At 38.4% G+C, this 27,949-nt stretch overlaps 1 protein-coding gene across 1 annotated transcript in view; it reads right to left on the bottom strand.

The window, feature by feature from the left end:
- Positions 1-19,966, bottom strand: part of LOC308680196 (transmembrane protein 132C) — a gene marked incomplete at its 3' end in the record, with an annotated part of 322,165 nt that extends 302,199 nt beyond the window's left edge. The window contains exon 1 of the mRNA XM_081348194.1: positions 19,882-19,966. Within this exon, the coding sequence (XP_081204320.1) occupies positions 19,882-19,957 (76 nt within the window). The 5' untranslated portion in view covers positions 19,958-19,966. The remainder of the gene's footprint in view (positions 1-19,881) is intronic.
- Between the last annotated feature and the right edge of the window lie 7,983 nt (positions 19,967-27,949).

The following is a 27,949-nucleotide window of genomic DNA, read 5'->3' as shown; positions in this document are numbered from 1 at the left end:
CATGTAAAATTAAACAACTTTTATTAGTCTAGATTTTAAACGTATTTCAAAAGTACTGTTCATCTCAAATTGCCACATTTACATACAGAAAACAATGAATGAGTGCATTTCCAATACAAAAGTTGTGTATTTCTTTGTGTGTTTCTAGTTTGAATGCTCAAGACATGTATACACTACTACAGGATGGAGGAGGCAAATTGCCGTCACTTAAAATAGTATAATAATGGGTCTATAGACCGACCTCCTAAGACGTGTCATGGGGCCTCATGGGGCCATGATCTGGCCCTGGGTGTGGTAGGACTTGACCCTGTCCCTCACTTATTAAACATATTCAATAACTGCTTCATTAAATCCTGGTTACAAGTAAAATCTTTGAAGTACATGCCATAATTTCAGTGTAAGCATACTGTTCCCCCATGAAGTGGAAACTTTAGACAACATCAGCAGAAAAGTTTCTTCCACCCTTCCTTCCTCGACTACTGTACTTAATTAAAAAACATATTAACTCATGTTTACTGTTTTGTGCTCTGGCAAAGAGACGAAGACCAAATGAGGACAGGGAAGCTCCCATGGGGAGTATCTGTATCTTTATCTGTTCATTATAAGCGCTATCTAAAAATATCTGAAAAGAGTGAAATGCAGGGTTTTATAAGCAAAGGCTTCAAATATTTACTGAAAGAAAATAAAATGTCATTCGGTTATCTCAGTTCTATTCCTGAATAACATTTTATCCAAGAAAAGGAACTTTATCTTAAAGGGGTCATGACATGGTTTTTGTTTTTGTTTTATTATGTTTCCTTCAGTTTAATTATTATTATTGCAAGTATTATTATAGTTTTTTGGACAAAAAAATTAAAAATTGTAGTGCTTTATGACCTTTTCCCACCCTGTTTCTCATCCTCTGATTCAAACAGTCTGTTTTGGGGGTGTTTCCCCTTTAAGAGTTCAGTGTTAACACCCACTGTTATGATTGGCTAAAAGTAGTTTTAAGATGAAATACATTACAGTTTGCGGCGTCGTTGGGACCCAGAATAGTCGGCACGGCCTGATCTTTAAGCAAAGGTTTTCTGGCAAAGCCAGCATCATACTGCAATTTGTTCTCAAAACAGTCATCCTTGAAATGTAGAGAACACACGCTTAAATTAACACTGCCGTGACTGGGACGTCCGCAAAAAATAAACTGCATCCATTTTTCCCTGACGTCTGGATCGTTCGGCAGCGTATTCGAACATTTTGTTTGTCCACAGCCAGGAACAGCACATCTGCGTGGCATCTGGCATCGCAATCTTCTGTAAACCGACACTCGCTGCACGTCGACTGAACACCTGTGGGGTGACAACGATGCAATGATGCAAAATGAGGCGTAGTTGTCTTGCACTGGAGGCGGTCATATGCAAACGACTGCGTGACGTCACTTCTTACCATGGATCCCCAACGAGCTGTTATTAGAGCTTGATTAAATAAATGCTTCGTTTATAATGGGGAGGACGTCTTAAGCTATGAAACTTGCAGAAAGTTTTAATGGTACAAAGACCTCTTATATACCAAAAGATCAAGGTCATGTCACCAATTCTCATGTCATGACCCCTTTAAAGGTATGGTAGGCATTTTCGGAGAGGGTAGCAACAGCAAGCTCACTTTGAAAGCATTAGATCCCTCCCAGAGTGTCTCCAAAGCATGACTCCTTCAAAACACATGAACGCACAGGTCATGCACAGTCAGAGCAGATTCAGCAAAGTGTCATAAGAGGCAGCGTTAAATTACCTCAAAGCACATAACATTTCTATAACAATGAATGTAAACAACTTACAGAGCTCTTACTTGTGACTGCTGCAGATTTATTTAAAAAAATCTGTTTAGTGGTCATGAAATATCAAATTTCAATGGCTGAATCTTAAACTTTTTGCCCCAGTCCTACTGTATGCAGTTACATTATTTCAACCCTGCCATGGTTTGTAATTCATACACTTAGATATACGCTACCTGTCATAGCAAGGTTGCAGCAAGGATGAGTTTGAGCAGGATCTAGTTGAAGCAGTATAACTTTAATAAAGAACTCAAATTAACAAACACTCAGGAGAGAGATCAAAACGCAGAAACAAAACAACCACTTAAAACAGACCCAAGAATGGACAAGGAACTAAACTAAACAGGGAATATTTAAACAGAGACTAAATAAGTGAACAAGGGGCAGGTGGACACAATAGGTTGCTATAGGTAACAAACAACTAGGAAACTAGGTCACACACTAGGAAACTAGTGCTGTTTCCGAAATCGACCCTATACCCTTAAATAGGGCACTATTTGAGGGGACAGCCATTTGTAGTTTCTGAAACCATAGTGAACGTTATCAAGTTTACTCATTCAATCCCACAATGCACCGGAATAATGAGTGCACAACCGATGTATGCTCAAGATATATATATAACTGATATATATATATATATATATATATATATATATCATATATGAACATTTTAAACTGTAATAATATTTCATAATTTCAATGTTTGTGTGTGTGTTTTTATAAAATAAATGCAGTCTTGGTGAACAAGAATCTTTAAAAAACAAACAAATATACTGACCCCAAACTTTTAAATAACAGTGTATGAATTCTGTCATATACACAGTTACATGTTGGTAGTATCACTCAGTTGTTGCTCCTTGTGATAAAATAAAACCATAATTCAGTCATGAAAACTCTCAGAGTGTTTAGCATGGTTATAGATATGACAGTGTTGATATGTTTGGTCTTGGAGGAACAGATCTGCTACAATGGTCCAAGCTGCTGCTGTTATTGCTGCTGCTGCAAATGAAGTACAGGACTTGCTACTGCTATTGCATATACAACATGCTGCTGCTGAACAATACAGCGTACATGAATAACCCGTAGGGAAGGTGAAGGGTTTCTGAAAGCGCACTGCAAGTGGATATAGCAATTGCTGACCAAATATTTGAAGGTTGAGTAGCAAGCTCATTGGCTACTGATACAGCAGGAACCAATCAGCTGTGCCCTATACAGAATGCTGTGATTGCAAGCAGATTGAGTTACCTATCAGCCTGCACCATCTAGGGCCCTATCATACAGCTGGTGCAATGCAGCACCGAGTGCGACACAAGTGTCTTTTTCTAGTTTCAGCCCGACGCAGTTATCATTTTCACATCCTGCGCCACGTTGTTTTAATAGCAAATGTATTTGCGCCCATTTGTGTGCCCATGGACGTGCTGGTCTGAAAACGAGGTGTGTCCGGGCGTATTGTTGCTGCATTGCTATTTTGAGGCAACTGAAATAGACTGCGCCATTGACCAACAAAAACCTTGTCTAAAGTCAATGGCACAATATTTTTTTTGTTCTTTAAAGAGCACATTAGTAATGTGTGCCTAGGTGGGTCCACAACACACATACACTCTGCTTATTACACACACTCTCTGCTTATTACACACACACACACTCTGCTTATTACACACACACTCTGCTTATTACACACACACTCAGCTTAATACACACACAGGGATGCGCAGCAGCACACAAACTAGCCAAATATTAAAAACAAAAGGATTACGATGTAAAAGATTAATATTGTGTACACAAAGATATGGTGGAAATGAATCCGGCTTGTCCCGTAGATGGTCTGCTTGCGCGCTTTTACCTCGTGCACGAGCAGATCCATTTGCTCTCTGGGGACGCGTTCAGTCTTTCCGCTTGCAAATTCCGTCATGTAAATACAGTAGCAATCCGCCATGGCGCGAGCGCAACTGTCTTTTAAAGGGAATAGGAGATGGGTCTCTGGTTGGTTTATTTCACGTTATTGCCAAAACACACCCATTACTCATTATTTTAGACCATGCACTGCACGCACCGACCATTTTTCCCATCGTTAAACTAGCAAAAGTGGATTCGGACACGCCCTAAGTGCAATCGCGCTGCGCTTTAGACCATGCGCTTAGATAGTTAAAATATGGCCCCTAGAGTTTCATGACAGAATTTTGTATTTAAAACATAGCATTGTGACAACCCTGTTATGGTCAAAATATTTTGGGTCCAATTCTACTGTCCAATTAGAAAGTATGAGTAAATATTGAATTTAGCGAGGCCAAGTATACTTATACTTAAATAATACCTATTTATGAAGGGGGACATGTCACATAACCTGTTCAAAAGAAAATGAGGGATACAATTTTCAGTTTTCTTAAAAGAAGCTGTAAAGCGTAAAAAAAAAAAAAAAATACAGAGAAATCATGACTTGGTCTTAATTTAAAAAAAGGCTAAATTTACCTTGAAAGAAAGTTGTATTCTATAAAACAGAATTACATTTATCTGTGAGTCTCTATCTAAATAATGTCACTACGTTTAGTAACCTGTTAATTTCAGTAACAAGTCATGGGAAATAAGTCACAATTGCCACAGTTTCCTGAGAATGGGCCAAAAACCACCATGACCTCATAAAATAAAATTAACCTCATTAAAATTTAAATAATAATAAAAAAAAGATTTAGAAAAGCAAGACTAAAAATCATGAAACAATAATGCCATACTAGATAATAATTGAGAATCAAGAAGTTAATGAACAACAGATGGCGGTACGTGAGTACAGGGCGAGGAGAAAATATATATATATATAAATGTTCACAAATATGTTATTCATTAATAAAACATTGCATTTAAATATCCTTAAACTCAAAACAAGCAAATTGATGTGACTAAGTAGGTCATATTACCATAATGAGCTACAGTCACATGCAATCCAATTAAGGTAAATAAAGGGTAAATACAAAACATCAAAAACCTGTGTTTTCTTGTTAGTGGTCAAAATATTGAGGGGGGAAAAAAGCAAATGAGGCCCTTTTGTTCTTTACCAATTTAAATTCTGCTTGTCCTTTTAGGGTGAGCAAATGAATGCATCTTATTAATGTTTAATGAGAAATCACTTGTACCACTTGTAATGGTATCAAACAGATACAGTTCATCACACTGCTAATTAAAGGGTGAATTCTTCAGTAGTGAATAACAGAGGAATCAATACTGTACTGTGCTGTAAAAACATTTATTTTTTTCTGAACATCTAAAACGTGATTCATGTGGTAACATCTAAATAACTGGTTTTATTCAAGTCAAATAATAAAATGGAAGCACAATAATTCTAACTAAACTAACTATACAGTACATTTTGCTAAAATATTTTGCATCCAAAGGTAGTGACACTTCTCCAATTTACGACAGCACCATGAACTGCCGTACAAAGAGTGTGTTTGTTAAGTAAATGGATTAATAAAAAAATAAGCAATTATGTTTTTTTTCCCTGCTGCTATACCAAAAACATACCGAACCAAGAAAACTGTCATTTTTGTGTACCGTTACTTTACACCCAAGGAAGTAACAGGCAAGACTGTTCAGGTAACAAATCCATTTATTATCGCCACATCCCTCAAAATGACATAACACTACATCGCCTGTCAACCTGTCACAAAAACATTATAACCTAAGCAGCAATAACTGAAAAACAACCTTACTGTATGTGTGCCCTTAACATTCAGCATTGAATCAAGAGATAACCTTTTTGGTGAGGTGAAGGGAGTTTAATTGATTATAGTAATTGACTACAATTTTCTGTAAATGCCTCCCTGAATCGGTACTTGAAAGCAGTTGAGTTGGCAAATTTTCCCGCACAGGTGATTAAATAACTATTCCAATATAAACCCGCTTTATTTATTCTCCAAACTGTTTTGAACCAGCAATTCTAGAAGCAACAGGATGAAATTCACACTCTCCCAAGCGTAACATTTACAGTGAGATTGCATTTTAAGAAAAATTACACTATACACCAATTTAAAAGGTAAAATACTTCCTCCTATTCCATCTTAATGTGACTGTGCTGAGAATAAAAGCTAGGGAGGTTGATGTCCCCAAAATTATAGTAATATGATATGAGCATTTGAGCAACTTTTTCATGCTGTCACCGCTTGCACTGCTCTGCTGTCAATCCCACAATCCCCCGTGCGAGCCTGGCGCTCAGCTTCAATAGAGAATGAATTCAGTATGCCTGCTCATGTCTGCTCACTTCGCACCAGTGGACATGTATACCATTGCTCAAGGGTTAGGTATTTTTTTCAAAATAGTAACCCAACCATCCACATCGTGAACAACCACTCAGCAACACCCTGGCAACTACCCACAAAACAAATACTTTCAGCACCAGTGGCATTTTCTTTAGAAAATGTAAAAATGTAGTTATTTTTGCAATTGCAGTTGGTATCTCTACACTTCACCTTAAACAACCTGACCTCGGCAGAAGAAACGCTGATATTTAATGTTTATCCTTGTGGGATATAATGCAAGTCTTTGTGTAATTACTGCATCTCTTTCCTCTGGGGTGCTTTTAAAATAACTTCATTTGCTATTCTTTCTTCTTTAACCACCACATTTCTCTTGAGAATATTACACAACAGCAACAAAAAAAGAGTTTTTTTTTTTTTTTTTTTTTTTTTTTTTTTTTTATTGGAGAAATAATGTGCAGATATTCTTAGCAAATTTACATCTGAAGATCCTCCGTCTTTTCCTTATGCATACAAAATCAATATATTTATATTATACATACATTTGTACACACACATATATATTCACTAACATGCCTATACATGAACATGCCTGTACATGCCAACTACACACAAACGTATGCATATATTCCAACATACAGAAGCTTTTAACAAAATTTCTAGAACAACCCACCCACCCCTCTTCCCTATCCGTCTGATACGCACCGCATGGAAAGGAGAACTTAAACAAACAAACAAAAGATAAACAGCTACCAACATTGGAGTGGTCTTTGATCCAACTCAAATTGAGTCATCATCTCTTTCCTCCAAGTCTCCTCCACCTAAATACCTTAAGAAGGGTTCCCAAATTTTAGCAAACTGTTGCCTTTTATTCCTTAGATGGAGCCGTATACGTTCCAGATGCAGAGTATTTGTAAGTTCGTCAAGCCAAAGCTGGAAAGAAGGCGGCAATTTGCTTTTCCAGAAAGTTAAAATAAGCTTTTTCGCTGTTAAAAGCCCGTAGGAAAGAAATTGTTGTTGAGACCTGGACAAACAGAGCTCGTATCTTGAAACCCCAAACACAATTAAAAACTCATCTGGTTCAATATATTGATTCGTGATTTCAGAGATGACATTGAAAATCTTGCACCAAAAGTTTTGAAGACTGGGACATAATGCATAACTGTGAAGCAGGGTCGCATCCGCCGTCCTGCATCTGTCACACTTTGGAGAGACCCCTGGAAATATTCTGGATAGTTTTGTTTTAGAATAGTGTAGTCTGTGCAAGATTTTGAACTGGATGAGACAATGTCTGGAGTTTATAGAGCATCTGTTAATCTCTTCCAGGCTATCTGACCATAACTCATCAGAAATCTCTGACCCTAATTCTTCCTCCCATAAACTCTTGATAGAAGATGTAGCGGGCAATTGGGAGGCCTGGAGGGTGTTATAAATGCAGGAAATCATTTTCCCTTTACCGAAATAGTGATTAAGGCAGGTGTCCAGACAAGAAGGGCTAATTGTAGAGAACCTGTTTAAGTAAGATTGTACATAGTTCCTGACTTGCAAGAACCTAAAAAAATTACTTCTATGAAGTTTGTATTTCTCCCGAAAATTTTCAAAGGAGACGAATGTACCATCTTGATACAGATCCCTTACTGCGTGAATTCCTGAATCTCTCCATTGCTGAAAACCTTTATCTAATATGGAGGGTATAAAAGAGGGATTGTCAGCTATGGGAATTGATAAAGGTAACGACTCCACCCCAAAATGAGTTCTAATTTGTTTCCAAATACGAATCACACTGCTAATTACGGGGCTGCATCTGTAGATTTCTTTTTTACAGCTTGTTGGTGAAAGAATCACAGCACCAAGATCATAGGGGGTACATTCATCCTGTTCTAATCTGAGCCAGTTCAGTTGTCCACTTTTATCATTTAATATTATTGAAATAATTCTGAGGTTAGCCGCCCAGTAATAGCAGCGGAAGTCCGGAAAAGCAAGACCCCCCACCTTTCTGGGTTTGGAAAGATGTAGTTGTTTAATTCTATGGTTTTTATAATTCCAAATAAAGGGTAAGATAGTAGAATCAAGTTGCTTAAAAAAGGATTTGGATAGAAATAAAGGGGTGTTTTGCAGCAGATATAATAGTTGCGGGAGAAAGACCATCTTGATGGCATTTATTCTACCTATTAACGAGATAGGAAGAGTTCTCCAGAACTGAATATTTCTTTTCAATTTTTCTAAAAGGGGGGCATAATTGGCTTCTCGTAAAGAGCTAAACTTCCTAGTTACAATTATTCCTAAATAAGTAAATCTATCTTTAGCTATTTTAAAACGAACTGGGTAAATTTGTGAAAGATCTTTAAGCCCAACTGGCATGAGTTCACTTTTATTTAGATTAATTCTGTAGCCTGAAAATGAGCCAAATTGTTCTATCACTTCTAAGATTACAGGGATACTAGACGCAGGTTTAGTCACATACAGTAAGACATCGTCCGCATATAAAGAAATTTTATTTATAGTGGTTTTAGTATGGAGCCCATGAATTCTCTCATCAGAGCGAATGGCTTCCGCTAGAGGCTCAATGGCCAATGCGAACAGAAGGGGAGAAAGCGGACAACCTTGTCGAGTACCCCTAAATAAAGTAAAAGATGGTGACAAAATTCTGTTTGTAAGTATACGCGCTCTAGGATTGTTATATATAATTTTAAGCCAAGTGATGAATTTATTTCCCATATGGAATTTCTGTAGCAGAGCGAAGAGGTAAGGCCACTCAACCTGGTCAAATGCCTTTTCAGCATCTAAAGACAAAATCACCAGATCAGACCGGTTGGTCTGGGAAGAATATAAAATATTAAACAAGCGACGAAGATTACTAAAAGAGCTACGACCTGAAACAAAGCCAGTCTGATCAGGTTTCACTAATTTTCCTAAAAGCGTATTAAGTCTAATGGCTAATGTCTTAGCTAAAATTTTTTGGTCCACATTAATGAGAGAAATTGGCCTATACCCCCCGACCTCCTCAGGGTCCTTGCCCTTCTTAGGTAGGACTGTGATAACCGCTTCATTAAACGACTGAGGCAGTCGTCCCACCTCCAGAGCCTGAGAGAACATTTTAAGCATATAGGGCCCCAATAAATCAGTAAATGTTTTATATACCTCGCAAGGGATTCCGTCGGGGCCGGGGGATTTACCTCCCCTAAGTGACTTTATAGTGCTCTTTAACTCATCTAATGTTAGGTCAGCTCCCAGAAATTCTCCATCTTCCTGGTCTAGCGTTGGTAGATTACAGCGGTTTAAAAAGGTCTCCATGATGGAGGGATCATCACTTGTATTACTAGCATACAATGATTCATAAAATTGTTTAAAACGATTGTTAATTTCTGAAGGAGAAAATAAGTAATTCCCAGATTCCGATTTGATCTGATGAATTATACGGTCATTTTCCAGCTTTCGCAACTGTCTGGATAACAGTTTGTGTGGCTTATCACCAAGTTCGAAATATTTTTGTTTCATAAACATTAGAGATCTTGAAAACTTTTCAGATATAATCTTATTGTACTGATATCTAAGATTTAATATTTTCTTGTGCAGTTCTGAAGAGGGTGTTGTAGCATTCTCATTATCTAATTGACAAAGCTGTCTTTCTAAAGATTGTAAAGCTGCTGCATTTTGTTTATTTTTTGCACCCTTAAAGGAGATAAAACAGCCCCGTAAATAAGCTTTAAAGGTGTCCCATAAGAGAGAAGGGGAAGTATTCGCTTGATCATTAGTTTCAAAAAATAATTCTAGTTGTGTACGCAAATACTCACAGAATTTTGTGTCCTTTAATAAATAGGGGTCTGCCCGCCACAATGGTTGAGTTGTTACAATTTCTGATAGTTTTAGAGCAAATGTAACTGGACTATGGTCCGAGATTAGAATGTTATGATAAGTGGCATTGAACGTAAAAGGAATTAACTTAAAGTCAACTAGAAAGTAATCTATACGGGTATAAACATTGTGGACTTGTGAATGAAAGGAGTAGTCCCTCCCAGTTGGATTGGCTAGCCTCCATACATCACCAACATTAGAGTTTTTAATGTACATGTTAAGAAAGTCCCTGGACTTAGAGGGGGAAGCACGTTGAGCAGATGATCTGTCTAAATATGGGTCCAGGACGCAATTAAAATCTCCTCCTATAATTAAATTAGTACTCGATATATCGGGAATCTTTGAAAACACATTTTGAAAAAAGCGAGGATCATCAAAATTTGGTCCGTAGATGTTAACTAAGGTTATGGGTGTTGAAAATATTTCTCCCGCAACTATAATAAATCGCCCCTCCTTATCTGTAATCGTAGTCCTATGTTTAAACGGAACCCCCTTTCTTATTAAAACAGCAGTACCCCTAGCCTTGGATGCAAAAGAAGAGTGAAAAGACTGACCTATCCATCTGGCTCTCAACTTAGAGTGAGAGTCATTTTTAAAGTGTGTCTCTTGCAAAAATATAATATCAGTGTTCATAGATTTTAGATGACACAAAACTTTACTCCGTTTAACAGGATTGTTTAGGCCTTTAACGTTCCAGGAAGAAAAAGTCAACGCTCCCACCCCTCTATCAGGTGTCATACTCTGAGTGGCAGCCATCAGTCATTGCATTTGTTACCTCCCCTCACCGCGGTACGCACCCACAGACGGAACCCGATTAAACATCCCCTCCCGCGATCCCTTATCACAACAAAACTGAAAAGAGAAAACAAAAGAACAACGTACCTGAGAACACAGGCTTGCTTAAACATCAGATCAGAATTTTACCAAGATACAATAAACTTGACCGAAGTTAGCTGACTATCAGGAGCTCAGTGAACAGTTCCTATGGGTCTTATAGATGGTCGTCTGCAAACATAGGCAGCTCAGTCTTTTACAAATTCGAACCGTGAAGCATATACACAATGCGTATTAAACAAGTCACGTCAAAAAAAAAAAAAAAAAAAAAAAAAAAAGAAGAGGAGCACATCATTGTAACTGTCCGAAAAGCGCTCCAGCCCGCATTCTATTAGCCTGTTTACAAAGTTTCAATCGGAGGAGAGATTATCATGTCGACACGTTACCCTCACCGAAGTGTTGCTCTGCATACGCGAACGCCTTTACCGGGTCCGTGAAGTACATTTCTTCTCCGTTGTGTGTGACCCGTAACTTCGCTGGGTATAGAAATCCAAAGCGGACCCCTGGACGATCTCGAAGCAGGTCTTTAGCCCTATTAAAGCTGGCGCGTTGTTTTAATATGGCCGCTGGGAGGTCCGGGAATATCAGAAGTTTCTCTCCGTTGTAGGTGATGGACTTGAGCTGAGCAGCTTTTCGGATGATATCCTGCCAGTCGTGAAAGTAATGCATCCTAGCAATGAAGGCCCGGGGAAATGAGGTATTGTCGGAGCGTTTTCTCAAGGATCTGTGGGCGCGGTCAATCAATGGTAGAGTTTCCAACGAAAGTGCGTTTTTCAACAGGTGCGCAATAAAGTCAGCGGGCTTGCGCCCGGCCTCTTCGCCCTCTTTAATATTCAGAATGCGCAGGTTTTGCCGTCTACTGCGACTTTCCAGATCCGTACATTTCTCTGTGAGCTGCAAGACGCTGCTTGTTAACTTTTCAACGTCCTTTTGTAGCTGGGAGACCGTGTCGGAAGTAAAAGTTGCGCTACGTTCGAGCTCTGCCATTGTTTTAGCTTGGACATCCACCGTGCTTTTCATGGCTGAGATAGTGACATCAGTATCTTTTTTGAGAGCAGTTAGTTCAGCTCTAATGGTGATCGAGAACTGATCTATTCTCTTGTCGATAGCCTCAACTATCTCTGACTTAAATTGTTGGAAATTTGATTGTAGAGCAGCTATCCCCTCTAGCACTGCCTTGTTAGCCACGGTGCTAGCCTCACTTCCATTGTCATCCTGAGTGTCCTTCGGGGTTTCAGTCGTTTGTTCTGTAGTTTTTTTGGATTTATTTGGCATCTTAAATGGGTATTTAAAACTTAATGACGTGAAAATAAAATATTATTTGGGTAGCTTCACAAATAAATGAAAAGTTACGGAGCTGCCTTCGCACGCATCCTACTCTCACATGGCGCCTCCCGGAAGTCCAAGAGTTTTGTTTTTAACAAAAAAAGATAACAACAGGGACAGCAGAAGATCAATGAAGAAATCAACTTCAGGGTTAAAGGAATACGGGCAACTTTTTGGGACTTTATTCACCATATCCCCCAGAGTTAGATAAGTCCATACATACCCTTTTTCATCTCCGTGCGTGCCGTAACTCTGTCTGACGCACCCATCGCTAGCCTAGCTTAGCACAAAGACTGGAGGTAAGCGGCTCCAGCTAGCATACTGCTCTCAATAAGTGACAAAAAATATATATATACTATATAAATACTGGGAACTATATTCTCAGAAGGCGAAGCACTGCTACTTCTGCGGAGTTCCCAGTATGCATACGGTTAGAAGATGGCTGTGTCTCATGTGACCTTGTTATTTGCACACGCTGTGACTATACAAATCACAACATGTAAATAGGAAAATGTTGGCGTTATTTTGCCACTTATTGAGAGCAGTATGCTAGCTGGAGCCGTTTACCTCCAGTCATTGTGCTAAGCTAGGCTAGCGGTGGGTGCATCAGACAGTTACAGCAAGCATGGAGATGAAAAAGGTAACTCTGGGGGATACAGTGAATGAGCTAAAGTCTCAAAAAGTCGACATGTTCCTTTAAAAGTGTTGCTGGATATGGAAGCTTTTTTTTTTCACCACAGAATTTAAACTGTTTATCATTTTTCCTCACAAAAAAAAAAAAAAACTGAGAAAACTGGCAAGTGTGAGTTATAAATTCAGAATCGTGACATACACACTCGCATTTGCGAGAAAAAAGTCAGAATTGTAGGGTAAAAAGTCATAATTACAAGCTTCCACAGCTGGACAACAGTCTGAATAAAGCTAAAAAAAATAAATCAACCTCTGCATTTAACTTAATAATCAGCCATTAAGCTTGAAACACAATTGAGAGTTTTTAGTCAACTGCGCATTGTATGTCGGCATTCATGAAATGCATTTAATGTTGAAATCTCTCCCAGTAGTCCAGTAATCTCGGTGGGCAGTAGAGCAGCTCTAGGGTAATGAGGCAGCCTAAGAAGGATGGCTGGTTTTGGTCCCAGGTGAGACAAACGCTTAACCACTGAACATGCTTTTCGGTGTATAAAACTACAGCTTACATGCTTCAGCACTCTTCAAACATAGTAGAAAATTGCTCTCAGAAGAGTGAGTGCATTATCGGTATACATGATATTATCTGAGTGAACAAGTTATATATTAAAATACTACTGCTGTGCTGACTTTGACATTCAAAAAAAGTATGTTTTTGTTTGCACTCCAATCAATTGTGTACATGTGATACTTAAATTAGTATTTAAATGATGTATATGTTACTACTGATAATTAGTTCAGTAGTATACACTAATAGTCTAGTCTACCAATGCATTTTTATAGAGAACAGAAATTGCTCTGTTCACTCTTTAATGAAAAAGGTAACACATTATTTCAATGGTCCTCTAACAATAAGTTACTTTGCAACTACATGCCAACCTCTGGTGATTAGAGAATTAGTAGACTGTCTGCTTAATATCTGCAAACACTTTATTTTGATGATCCCCCAAAAGACATTCTACTGACTATACAGTAAGTAACTTGGCTTTTACGTTTCAACTTATTCTACTAACCTGAACCTAACAGTCTACTAATACTCTGAGTTGGAGTTACGCATAGTTAGTAGAATGTCTAAAGTGGGACCATTCAAATAAAGTGTAACTAAAAAAAAGTTTAGAGTTTAGAAAACAAATCTACTTACACTAAATACTGAAGTTGATGTCAAGTGAGCATTTCCTCTTGATATTTTCAAAAAAATGTTGTGACACTGTTAACAAAAACTGCAATAAAATAGTTGGTAATACTTTATTTTAATGTGTCCTTGTGATGTTCCATGTATTTAAAAGAGAGAAAGCAAAAGGACAAAAGTATGAGTTTTTGAAGCCTGTAGAATAATCTGGTTTATAAGCCTCCTTTCAGATCCTCCTGTCCACACGTCATTGGAAAAATATAAACTTGACGCGATAAAGTTTGCAATTATGCAGACTAGTGAAATGAATGCTTCACTAAATGCACAAGTCGCAATCCGAAGGTTTTTTTTTTTTTTTTTTTCTGTGTACAACTGAATGGCATAAACAACTGCTCGCGCTCTGCAGGCACTAATGGAGAATGAATTCCCTATCAGCAATAAATAACAGAAAATACTCAGAACAGCTGAGGTGGCCTTGGTCCGCACAGGATTACTGCTTTTTGTCTTGTGGAATTGATAAAAACTGAAAAGCTCAAACTACATGGTTGGCTTTTCTGTTGGGAAAGCTTCCAGAAATGTGCGAAATAATTGAATCTGTAGATTTCAAACTAAACTGTTTGAATCTGGCTATTCCTGATATTCCCTTCACTTTTTCTATTTTCTTTAACTCCATTTTACTATACAATATACAATGTACACCGAAAAAAAGTTTAACACCAAACACCATTTGGTCTCGACCCCAACTCTGGCCCTTCCAAGACAGTTCAAATGTGAAGAAAATGACAAGCTCATACATAGTGCAAGCTTTATTTGAAACAAGTTGACAACAGGGATTTCAGGGAGGTTTTTCCCTGCATTATATAGAGCCTGTACTTCTCTTGCACACATATTATTGTCTTTGAAATCTTAAATTAGTACTTTAAGATTCTGCACTACAGCAATGGTAACTTGCTACCATTCAGTATACTATCTTTAAATAGAAACAAATACGAGAGACCAGAAGCCTAGATAATGTTATTCATTTTTTTTCTGAATTATTTCATGTAAAGTAGACAAAAGGCCACATATATGCTTATAAAATAATGAATATTCAAAAGATTGGTTTATGAACCATTTATCATTATTTTGCGACATTTGATCACATGGCCGAAAAAAGCTTGTGAATGCCAATGCATAATCATTCACAAAACTAAGATTTATAAAATGCACCATGCACAGTGTGGTGTATATACTGTAATATTTACATGCATGGTCTCCAAACATTAACCATTTTGCATTGGATGGAAGGTTTTATGCATCAGACCCAGAACTCCTACAAAAGGAATACACTTTTTCCTTTTCATTGAGACTGAGACACAAAAAAAAAAAAAAAAAACAGTTTCCTTTACACCTACTCTTGAATATTAGAAATACCATTTTTAAAAGTCATTCAACTGTGAAAACTGCTAACCTTTTAGCCAAAAAACCTCTTTACTTTGCCTTTTAAGGTCAGCACAAAGTACAAGGTGGCATAGTAAGACATGATGTAACTCAAAACTTTTCTAAGCAAACAGGTCCATCACGATAAAATGCACTCTATTAAAGGTCTGAGAGAAGGGCTTTTTATCTAGATGTCATCGTTGAAATCGTGATGGTTGAGAGAAAGAGAAGTGGTATAATTTACAGGCCATTTCGTGTTTGACGTCGCTGTTATTCTTTCAGTCTACTGAAAGATTTTGTTCATGACATGGGAAAGCCCTTGTGGAAACACAATATAAATTCAGTTAAGATGTTAAAGTCAAACAGTCTTCATTTAACACAGCAGCTCTTGAACAAATGAACTCATGGCCTTGACATGTTCTTTTTTGAGAGCTGATCTCAATTTCAACATTTCTAAGACACAATGCTGGGTGTAATTACTCTGATGTGACATAACACATCAAATGTTTCAGTTCATATTGAGTTTTGAAGTCATTTAGCTGTATGGGGTGACAATCTGCCCAAAGGAAGCTTTGTACACACAATAGTGACTTTTGTAATACACTTGACTGTGCATATTTGATTATTGGATATTTGAGATTTGTTAATGTATTCTATCTGTTAATATTGAAAATGTTATTATGCATCCTCACTTTCGCCTATTTTTACATTTAACTCTTTCCCCGCCAGCGTTTTTTTTTTTTTTTTTTTTTTTTTTTTAAGTTGCCTGTCAGCATTTTTGATCATTTTCACAAAACTTTCATTGCCTCCAGAATATTTTGTTATGAATATCTGAACATGCAATATGTCAAAAGAAAGAACAGAACCTCTGCTTTTAAAGTTTCAAAAGAAAAGCAACATTTTGTACAAAAAGCTGAGAAAATTGCATTTTTGTCAAAGACTACATCCGGATCAAGTTCAGATCGATGATCAAAACATAGATGGAGTAGATAGAGTCCATCAACACCCCCAAAGTTCCACAGTCCAATACCTCTTCCTGGGTTGACATTTCATTCGGGAACATGAGGCAGTTTTGATTTATATGCTGTTTAATGTTTGATGATCACGTTATTTCACGTGTGCATAAGCAATGCTTATCGCTTGTTTCTGCGTCTGCTTCACTTGTTTTTGGATCCTTAGATTATGTACTATTTCAGAAAATGCATAATAGTGCACCCTACCAATGGCGGGAAAGGTATAATTTCACCCAGGGCAACATGTTCCTGGAACAACATTCCAATCAACCCATCTGATTTGAGGGACAAACTTACAGTTTATGTCAAGTTTAGGCTTACAATGTGCTTATACATCAGTGTTATTCATCATTTCCCCTTGATTTTAGGGATAACTAATGGGTAGGGTTAGATTTAATGGTAGGGATATGCTTAGCATACAATTTTCGGACAGGAATATTGCAGAAACAAAATATGTTGACCCAGGAACACGTCTAACCCTGCAAAATCAGGACATGCGAGGGGAAGCGTTGTCATAAATGACGGAAAATTCTGTCAATGGCAGGGAAAGAATTGAATTACTTTTGCTTTCATCTAAAACTCACTGTTATTGAAGTTCATCTTTAAAAACAAATTATTTAACAATACTGTTATAGGTATTCTAAAAAATGTATTAAAAAAATTATATAAAATGTTCCATTCATATACCATTGATTTTAGATTTTGGTGTTTTGTTTTTAATTTAGTCTGCAATTGCATGTCCCATTTATCAGAAAATAATGATCAGCTTATCATAATTTAAATGTTTATGCATTCCTAGTTCATGTAATCTAACTCTCTAAAGTATTTCACTTTAGTTTAAGAGCACTCTTTAAAAATGTATTCAACATTGATTATTTTCACTTCAGCAACAGTGTGCTGTTCCAGAATGTGCATACTGTACATCTCTCCAGCCTAATAATGAAACAATCCACTTACTTTTCTCAAAGTTTAAAACAATAGTCTGAGTAATGTGTGGGCCTGCTGAACATCAAGCTCAAAGACCCGGATAATGCAAAGGTCATTTCAGCGCTAACTACTACATGTTCTCATGCAAGACTACACCACTGAGGTACAGAAGGAGGAGGAGGAAGGCCAAAGATAGAGAGAGAACAAGAAAGGTGGTTGAAAGATGAATACAGAGAGAAAACACTGGCCTTATTCATTTAGAGGTTCGTCTTATCATTCTGTCTGACTAATATGAAGACCAAATGCCATCTTATTCAAAGTACTTTATATTTAATGAGGAGAGTAATTAGACGCTCTACCGTGACCCCGTGTTTCCCCCGATCATAGGCCTCTTTCATAATGGACACATTTCAACAGCGTTTCAACAGACAAACCAAGGTAAATTCAGGTAACTCAAACAATGTTCTTTTTAAATGTCAAACGTGACTTGATTTACCTGAATTCCCCCTGTGTAGTGAACCACACCACTAAAACATCCAGACGGAAAGCTGTGCAAGGAAACAGTGTTGCCCTCCCTCACTAAATGACCTAGGCTAAATGACACAGAGACAATGCTTATTTACAAACAGAAAAATATACTGTGCTTTCTACAATGATAAATGGAAACCATGCAAAATCTGAGCATTTGTTGTATTTCTTTTAGTTTAGTGGAGCTTTCCTCATAACAATAAAATCAAATTCTGCAATTTATCCAAACCATACACACAGCTTTGCTTGACCACTGAACTTCTGAATGTAGCCTGCTTCAAATGATGAGTGAATGAAAAGCTACCAGTGGAGAAAAACAGTGAAAAAATGTGGTGTGTGTGTGTGTGTGTGTGTGTGTGTGTGTGTGTGTGTGTGTGTGTGTGTGTGTGTGTGTGTGTGTGTGTGTGTGTGTGTGTGTGTGTGTGTGTGTGTGTGTGTGTGTGTGTGTGTGTGTGTGTGTGTGTGTGTGTGTGCCCTTGTTTATATTACATTGTGGGGACCAAATGTCCCCATAAGAATAGTAAAACCTGAGATCACCTACATTGTGGTGACAAGCCAGCGGTCCCCACTTTTCAAAAGGCTTATAAATCACACAGGATGAGTTGTTTTGAGAAAGTAAAAATGCAGAATGTTTCCTGTGATGGGTAGGTTTAGGGGTAGGGTTAGTGTAAGGGATAGAATATACAGTTTGTATGGTATAAAAACCATTACGTCTATGGAGAGTCCCCACAAAGATAGTGAACCAGACGTGTGTGTGTGTGTGTGTGTGTGTGTGTGTGTGTGTGTGTGTGTGTGTGTGTGTGTGTGTGTGTGTGTGTGTGTGTGTGTGTGTGTGTGTGTGTGTGTGTGTGTGTTTCACAAGTTCACACTTACATCATATTAAACAGAGTAAAGATTATGTAAATTTGGCCTGCTCTCCAGGAGGGCTCCGGAATCGGGAATTTGGCCCGAACCCAGAGTATTCCATAAATATAAAACATCATGTGTGTGTGTGTGTGTGTAACCATCTTTGTGAGGACCAGTCTTGAGTTTTAGACCATCGGAGTGAGGACCAAGAGAGTAAAGTGAGGAGATTTTGGCCGGTCCTCACTTTCTGAGACCCCTTTAAAGGCCTGTTTGAAGGTCAGGACCTGGTTTAAGGGACATAATTAGGTTAAGGTTAGGGTAAGAAGCTACATATTGCATTGTGTCAATGAATGTAATCACAAAGATGTACAAGTGTGCGTGTGTGCGTGTGTGCGTGCGCGTGTGTGTGTGGTCTGACTCTTTTCAGCAAATCAGTTTTTACGAATAGTCTGGTTGTTTTAAAAACGATTTAACGCTTCTTAAATGGCGTAATTGCCAAGTGGTACACTAACATACCGGCATGAATTTTTAAGGGCTGTAAAACGTTCTAATCAAGCTGTATGCAGGTATAAAATATTGAGCAAATTCCATTCGAAACTAAACAAAGACATATGCCCAACCAAGAAGTTCATCTTTAAATATACTGATATCATGATATCAGTCCCGTCAACTGTTTGATTACCGAGATTCTTCAAAACATCTTATTTTGTGTTCAACAGAAGAAAGAAACTCATACAGGCTTGAAACAACTTGAAGGTGAGTAAATGGTGATTTATTTATTTTTATGTTTGGGTGTACTATATCAATATCAGTTCATCAAAAGGCGATTTACGATTTGGGAATGATTACGATGTCAGAAATAGATTCTCGAATCAATGAGTGAATTTCAGTTTTTTAGTTTGTGACCACTCGGAACGATTCAGACAGGTTTCATGAACTAATTCAAATGAATCATTAAACAGATTCGACTCAAAAGAACGATTCGTTCTCGAATCGGACATCGCTAATCTCCAGCTGCAGCACAAATGGTGTGAGATCAGTGGCCGTGATGTCGCGCTCGTTACGGTGAGGTTCCCCTTCTTGTCGCACATACACAATACGACACATCGAGCTCAACAGATAAGATGCAGAACCCTTAGTAGAGAGTTTAGATTTAAACTATGAAATTCACTCCACGATCTAAAGTTGATAGGGAGATGCAAGTGCCATAAGCCATATAAGGTGCATATGGAAAAACGCGCAGAACCCATCTCTTTAACTTACCTCTGAGCAGCATTACAATGAAATGCAGAGTATGGAGACGCAACATGTTTGATCTCCCCCTGTGAGAAACTTCCATCTTACTGTATGGCTCGGAAGGGCAGTGAAAGTGAAAAGGGATCCCTTTGCGCGCGGAGAGATGATCACAAAATTGCGCGATTAAGTTCCAGTATCGCTCTCGGAGGATATCCAGGCGCATTCATCATAATGTTCTTCAGTTCACACTGGGGTCGGTTTACTTTACTTCAGGTCAAAAAGACTTGAGAGTCCGAACATCCCGTAACGCATCAGATTGGATTTATTGGCTCAGTCAAGATCCCGGAGGGTGCCACTCTGGCTCCTCGTTGCGCGACAGATCCTCCACAAATATTGTGCTTTTCTCACATCCAAAATATTTTCCCATGCGTCGCTGTATCCAACTGATCAGTCTGCGGTATTTTTGTGTTAAGTAGCAGCGAGTGAATTTAATTTCCGTTCCTGGCTACTTTTGTCTAAATAAAGTCTAGCAGGGTGGGTGGCGTTTCTGTGGGATTTTTTTTTTACCCTGATGCGCGACGCATAAGGCAGGATCCGTGTTTGCTCCTCACCCGCTCTCACATCCTAATGCGGAATCATCCCGCACATCCAAAAGTTGCTCAAGCGCACGATTGCACCATTTGCGCTTCCTATATCCGCGGTCTCGCTCCAAATAACCAGCAGAGGTTATTACTTGGTAAATTTTCTTCCTCAGGATATCGTTCTAGTGTTAATAAAAAAAGAAAACAAACCAGCAAATATGTGCTGAAAAATAAGTGCATGTGGGTTTGAAGAGGTTTGTCTGCGCCAACCTCTCCTCTCCACTCCAGCGAAGACACTGGCAAGTCCAAAATGAGGTGCAGGGTTAAAGCATCACCTGAGGCACACCATCCACATCAAGGCTTCTGTGCAAATAAGCTTCACCTGAACATCATAGTAGCTATCAGAACACATTTCAGATTTTTAATAGACTACAAAACTTAAAACTGCGTTTGTCTAAAGAATGTTTCCCTCAAGATTGCTTTAGAGGGAAGAAGTAAGAGACACTAAGGAAAAAGTTCTAGGCAGTTTATCGTAGTCTCTGTTCCCAAATTTGTAAGTAAGTAGACATCAATGTGGCATGGCAGAAGTTCATTTACACATGTTTGATGATGATTATAAGTGACAATAAATATGGTCATTATAATCAAATTCTAATCACTGCAAAGCAACAGCGACTCCTTGTGGGAACAATGTGCATGTACGTGTGTGGGTCAGATTTCACCTACATTTAGGAGACAATGGCCTGGTTTTAAAGACATGGTTTAGATTAAGTCAGGATTAGGCCTTAGTTTAATTAGGACATTTAAGTAGCTTTTATAAACGTGCCTTTAAAAAAAATGCATTGCTTGTGTGCATCTTGAGACAAAACAATGGCAGTGACATATTGTCAGTGCAAGTTGTTTTCAGTTAAAACAGCTAAAATATCCATTTTAGTCTGGGACTAGACTTAAGCCTTGTCTGTAAAACCGGGGGCATATGTCCAATATAAAATATTAAAACCTGAAATTACCTTAATGTGACGACTAGCCAGCAGATTGTGAGGAAAATGGCTTAATAAAACTAATAAATGTCTTAATGAAAATCTAAAATTGCAAAAATATCTGTGTGAGGGTTAGGTTTAGGAGTTGTAAGCTTTAGCTTGTATAAAACAGTAGAAGTAAAAAATGACAGGAAAACTAATGTGTGTACGCAAAACAGTAAAAATGAGAAGGCATGAAAAACCTACAGAGAGAGAGAGACAAAGACACAATTGTGACAGATTATCTAAACAGATGACAGGCTTATACTGTGTGTGTAGTTTATTCTGCCGCAAGTTGCCATATATGCCCAAATGTCTAATTCTAAAACTAATATTGCATTCTGGAAGTCATTGCTTTGTGTGATATTTTGTGTCCTATTTGCTTTGTGTGCTGTTTACAAGGATTGATCAGTTTCATATGCAATGCATATAAGGTTTAGGTTTAGTAGGACGTCGCAGAATGTTACTTAGTTTGCATTTCAAGACAGGTTTTATCAGATTTATTGGGTTTGTTATAAAAAGCATCCATCAGACCTGTCAGATGAAACTGCAGAAAACTGAGTTAATGTTCATGCATCAATCAATCAACTCCTCCGCACTTCTCAGCTTCAGTACAATATGGTTAACACGATTATTGGATATTACACCAAATTTCTCTGTTTTTCTCTCTTTAAATCTTGTAGTAGGCCTGTTGCGTAACCGTTCGGTTCATTGAGAACGCAAGCGACAATACATCGAACACTTCAGAGATGATTGCCTCTAAAAGGAGGAGAAAGAGAAACAACTGCATCTTCAATGAGCTAATCAACAGATTCCTGTCGAACACTCGTTTAGCTGCCACTCCACCATTTGTCATAAACCTTCTCGAAAAAGAAAGCAGCGCACAAATAGCCAGACCTGAGAAGACGCCCCACTTTTCTGCCATCATAGCATCATCACGTCCTTTGAGAACCCTTGAACGGGGACTAAACGTGGGCTCACACACATTGAGATCAGATTGCATCTATACGCATGTCTATCTTATGCTTAATTAAGTTAGCGAGCATCGCGCTTGAATCCTAATGAGAATGCTCTCCCGCATTACCGAATGACAGAAAAGAAAGCCGGCAGTCGGCCCGATTAGAAAAGAGAGAAGAGAGAAAACGATTGAATACAAAATGCAATTATAATCAGCTGCTTCATCTACAATCAGGCTTTTATGTAAGTCTTTTGCGCCTCCATTTGTTGATGAGGGCCTTTGATGTCTCGCGCCTCGCGCCACAGATGAGAGGCGGGAAAAGGGGATTGCGGATCAACAGGTTGGGTTAAATGAACAGCAGTGTTATTTACTAAATGGCATGCTGCAGGATCCCTCGGAACTGAAACGTTTTATGCTAAAGTCGCCTTGACTTCATTAGAGCTGAAATGGGCAGACGTCTGAAGTTTGCAAATACTCACAGCGCAACCAAATACAGAAACGCACTGCAAATACTCTCAAACACAAACAAAAATGCCAACACTACAATAACATAACCACTTTCATTATTAACAATGAAAAATGTATTTATCTTAGTTCATGTTGATTTCACCACTATGCATCATTAAAATCTAAAGTTGTATATGTTCATATTATTTCTTGGACCTGTGCTAACATGAACTATGAACAGTTTTTTTTGTTGTTGTTGTTGTTGTTGTTGTTGTTGTTGTTGTTGTTGTTTTTAAATGTAATGGTCATTTATCTTTAAGTGTCTGGAGACACGGAAAAATGTATGTTCCTTATTATAAGAAGGTTATAATATGTCCTTTAGAAGGACATGAGGTTTTACATTTTCATTTTTGGGTTAAATATCCCTATAAATATGTATGTCCACCAATATTTGACAACCAGAAACTGTCCAAATACTTTTTTTCTGAATATTGAATAATAATTTTTTATCTAATTAAAATAATATAATATTATCAATAATTGAACAAACTTATTTTTTAAGAAATGCATTCCTTAAGAAGTGTACCTGTTCTATCTTTGATTAAAAATAAACTTTTTATATTGAGAATTAACTTAATTTTCACATTAATTGTGTCAAACATGAATTTGCTTACACATCATGTACTGCAATCTATATAGGCAACAGTGGAAATGAAATCTAAAGTGAACTTCAAAAGTGCATTTGAAAGAATTTCAAGAATTATTTAGATATAATTGGAGAACCAAAAATAAATAAGCATTCACTCCAACTGTAATAGGATTTGAAATGGATTTCTCAGAGAACAAACAGAGGGTATGGATTAATTTTTGGCTGTTTTGCATTGTGCTATTATTTCACACTTTTGACAAAAGACAAATACACAAAGGCTTCAGCACACAGGAGGCCTGATCTGAAAAAAAAAAAAGAGCTTAAATGTTCACTGAAATGCACACGCACACATACAGGGACACAGACGGCACGGTATCCTGCTGAGAATGCTGGGAGTCAGAGATTAAGTTCTTTTCAGATGTGGCATTATTCAGCCATCATCCATTCAAACTTGAGTCACTGACATGAGCTGTATAAAGACAATTATAAATCCCCATTGATTACATTATATCCCCCCTAGAGCCATCTAAATGACGGATATTCAGTCTGCTTTCTAGATCACTTTTCCACTGCCACTTGCCAGTCTCAAGTCCACCTAATGTACTGTTCTGTGTTCATATATGAGCTGTGGAGGTCAGAGTGCATGTATTCATGCGTCTCAGATCAGCTGGTAAACTCATCAGGCTGTTAGTGGAATGGGAATATTGCTTGAGATCAGAGAAGAGGCCATTTCCTCAGGCTGTCAGTCAGAGCATGGTGTGCCAGACCAGAAACAGTGAGGTTTAAAAGGTTCCCTGAAGTCCACAATGCTGATTTAAGAGGAGGTACAGAGCAACATCAGTTGTTTATAATGCAATGCATTGTCAACACTTGGGAGATGCACATACATATTGTCTATTAATAATAGTTATAAATATATTAATCCTATAATTAATTGGATTGTTTGTAAATAAGATTATATAAAATATCATATAAATTAATATAATTATATTACTATTATTATATAAATATGTTAAAGGGGGGGTGAAATGCTCCTTTTCACTCAATCTCCTGTTAATCTTGAGTACCTATAGAGTAGTATTGCATCCTTCATATCTCCAAAGTCTTTAGTTTTATTTTATTATTTATAAAAGAAAGATAGGCTGTACCGAGTCTTTCCGTAAAAAAACGAGCGGCTGAAGGCGGGCCGTGTGGGCGGAGCTAAAGCTGTGCTAACGTGCCGAGCTAACAACACACAGAGACATTTGAAGCAGTTTTACTCACCGCCCGGTTCCAAACACGACCGCGAACCTTTATCATTGTGACTGCTCGATCCTTAAGCATTAGACGATCTGCAAATCCGTCGATCTGGGCTTTGTTTATGAAACAAGCATCGTCGAAATGCAGGGAACAAACAGTCTTGCACAACCTCCGTTGATGCTCTGGAAAAACAAACTCCATCCACTGGTGCCTTAACGCTGGGTTCTTTGGTAATCTGTGCAGGGTTGTCTTGCCCTGGCAACCAAAAACCCACTTCTTTGGTGACATTGACTTCCCTAAAGCCGAGCACAGCGCTTTGATGGGCGAACTGCTTTCGCTCTCTTGCTCTGGTCTACGGTTGCGCGCGCGCCCGCGTCCTTCCGGAGAAGTGCCCTTAGGACCCGTATAAGGAAATTCCGCTTCATCTGACGTCACACATGCCCATACTCGAAAAAAACTTTCCGAAACTTGTGACAAACCGGAAGGAGCATTTTTGGAACAGAAATACTCCTTCAAACGTACAATTTAATTTTTGAAACTTTGTCCATGTTTAGCATGGGAATCCAACTCTTTAACAGTGTAAAAAACTCAGTATGCATGAAATAGCATTTCACCCCCCCTTTAACATTTTATTTATGTGTATAAATGTTTACATATCAGGATCATTGTACATATATTTATATATATATATTCAGTTTTATATTACCATTTTATATTTATCAGTTTTATATTAGTAAAACCATAAAACAAAAGTACTGAAATAAAATCAATCTTTAACTTAAATAAATAAATAAAAATAAAAGAACTATTATTGTAATAATAACTACAATAATATCTCAATTATACAAAAATAACTTGTTTGAAAGTTGAAAGTTTGAAAAAAAAGTAAAAAAAAAAAAAATTAAAGTTTGTCTATTATTTAGTTTTCCAAATAAGGTCATTATCTTTTATTTATTTATAAAAAAATAAAATAAATGGAAATAAGTAAAATATAAACACACACACACACACACACACACACACATATATATATATATATATATATATATATATATAATAATGAGACTAAAAATGTCTCTAAAAAATAAACTGTAACTAAAATTAAAACAAGATGCAAAGTATATTAGAAAATGAGAAATGATCTATTATGATCTTGTTGAGAATACTACTAAATAATAGACAAACTATTGAAGTATACTAGGAAAAGGGGAACTAAGGTCTGCCAAACATATATAATAATAATGACATACACATACAAGCACACCAGAGACCAGAGCTCTGCTTCTAGAGTTCCACGGGCCCCCAGATGTGGGTCTCCACAAGACCCCGACAGATGCTGAAGATATTAACTCTATTATGTTACGACAGAACCCCTTTTGTTCTGTGTGTTAACATGTTTTTGACATTTACATTGGCAGCTATGGACTGTCTGGACCGTATTTTTGAACCATATTGAAGAAAACTGACAGGTGAAGTTTGCTGGAGGTGCTTTTTATCGAATTGCATGTTCAGATCTCCGGCAGTGCATTGAAAAATTTATAGTATTTTCGCAGAGCTTGGATTCATATCATACAGTATAAGGTAATATTGCAACATCTGGAATTTCAATATTCTAGACCAAATGTTTCTTAATGTATTATAGGGTTTGCATGCTTATTCTAGAATCTAAATCTTCACCAAGATGCAGAATACACATAGTAAAGGGTTGATTCATAAAACAATTGTGCCACTTTAGTGAGTGCAATATTTCAGCAAAATGCATCAATATTAAAATTCTGTCCAATGCCATTAAGCCAATAATTAAGGTTATGACTGATAAATGAAACAATAAAAGCTACAGTTGTTATAAATGCTTGTAAATATGTAATATCAATCGATACATTAAAAAAATGGTATGGCCAATAAACGGTATGGTACTGTAACGGTCACCAGCTGGAGTGCCCTTGAGAGCCACCAGAGGGCACTCCACATAAGACTATCATATTCACTCACAGACTACATTTCCCATCCTGCATCTACCTGGACTGATTACTTCATAAACCTGCACTGCATTATTCACCTGCACTGTTCCTGATTACAGTCACACCTGATCCTCATTCTATGGACTATTTATGTCTTACACATTCTCACCCTCACTGCGAAGTCTTGTTTTACTGTTGTGAACTCTACTGAGCGTTTATTCCTGTGACTGCCTTTTTGTATTTTTGACCTTGCCCGTTTCTGGATTTCTCCCTGTCTGCTGCCTGCCTACGTTACCTCTGCTTGGATCTCTGACTTTGATTGTTTGTTGCCTGCCCTGATCTTCTGCCTGGTGTTGTACTACGATTAAGCCTTGTCTTCACTGCTGTATCTGCTGGTTCTGACCTTTGCCTGTTTGACTACTCTTATTAATAAATCACGCTGCGAATGGATCCCCCAGACTCTGATGCTTCATAACAGAAGACTTTGCCACACCCAGATCCAGCAGCTATGACCTCCAGAAATCCAGCAGTATGGATCTCGCCTGATCTTCCCAGCATGAGCCAGGAGTTCGCTGGACAGATCGCGGCCTTGGCCCTGGATAGCCTCGATCGTTTCCAGTACACCTGGGGGTTTGTTCCTCTCGCTGCCTCTTGCTCTCTGGGTGATGAAGCAATTAAGTTGTGTTACCGGCTGGGGGCTAAGGAGGTCGACCCGAGGGAGCTTCCCGATCTCTCTGGTCTGGATTGGAGAGAGGCACAGATGTCTGGAGAGCTTCCTTCCGTGGCACGCCATGTCACCGTCTGCACTTCACGCCAGTCCAGCCGAGCCTGCACTTCACGCCAGTCCAGCCGAGCCTGCACTTCACGCCAAATCTGCCGAAGCCAAGGCAATATGCGTCATGCCCGCCGCCCCTAAGACTGAGAGCGTCATGCCCGCCGCGCCTGAGACAGCAAGCGACATTCCCGCTAAGCTAGAGCCTTCACCGCTGGTCCCGTCCAGCACAGAGCCTTCACTGCTGGTCCCGTCCAGCACAGAGCCCTCTTCATCGCTGGTTCCGTCCAGCTCAGAGCCCTCTTCGCCGCTGGTCCTGCCCAGCTCAAAGCCCTCTTCGCCGCTGGTTCCGTCCAGTTCAGAGCCCTCTTCATCGCTGGTCCTGTCCAGCTCAAAGCCCTCTTCATCGCTGGTCCTAACCAGCTCAGAGTCCTCTTCGCCGCTGGTCCTACCCAGCTCAAAGCCCTCG

This window comes from Scardinius erythrophthalmus (genome assembly GCF_964197995.2).
Source record: "Scardinius erythrophthalmus genome assembly, chromosome: 20".
NCBI lineage: Eukaryota > Metazoa > Chordata > Actinopteri > Cypriniformes > Leuciscidae > Scardinius > Scardinius erythrophthalmus.
The sequence above is the reverse complement of the archived record's forward strand: the minus strand, read 5'-3'. Positions and strand labels throughout refer to the sequence as shown.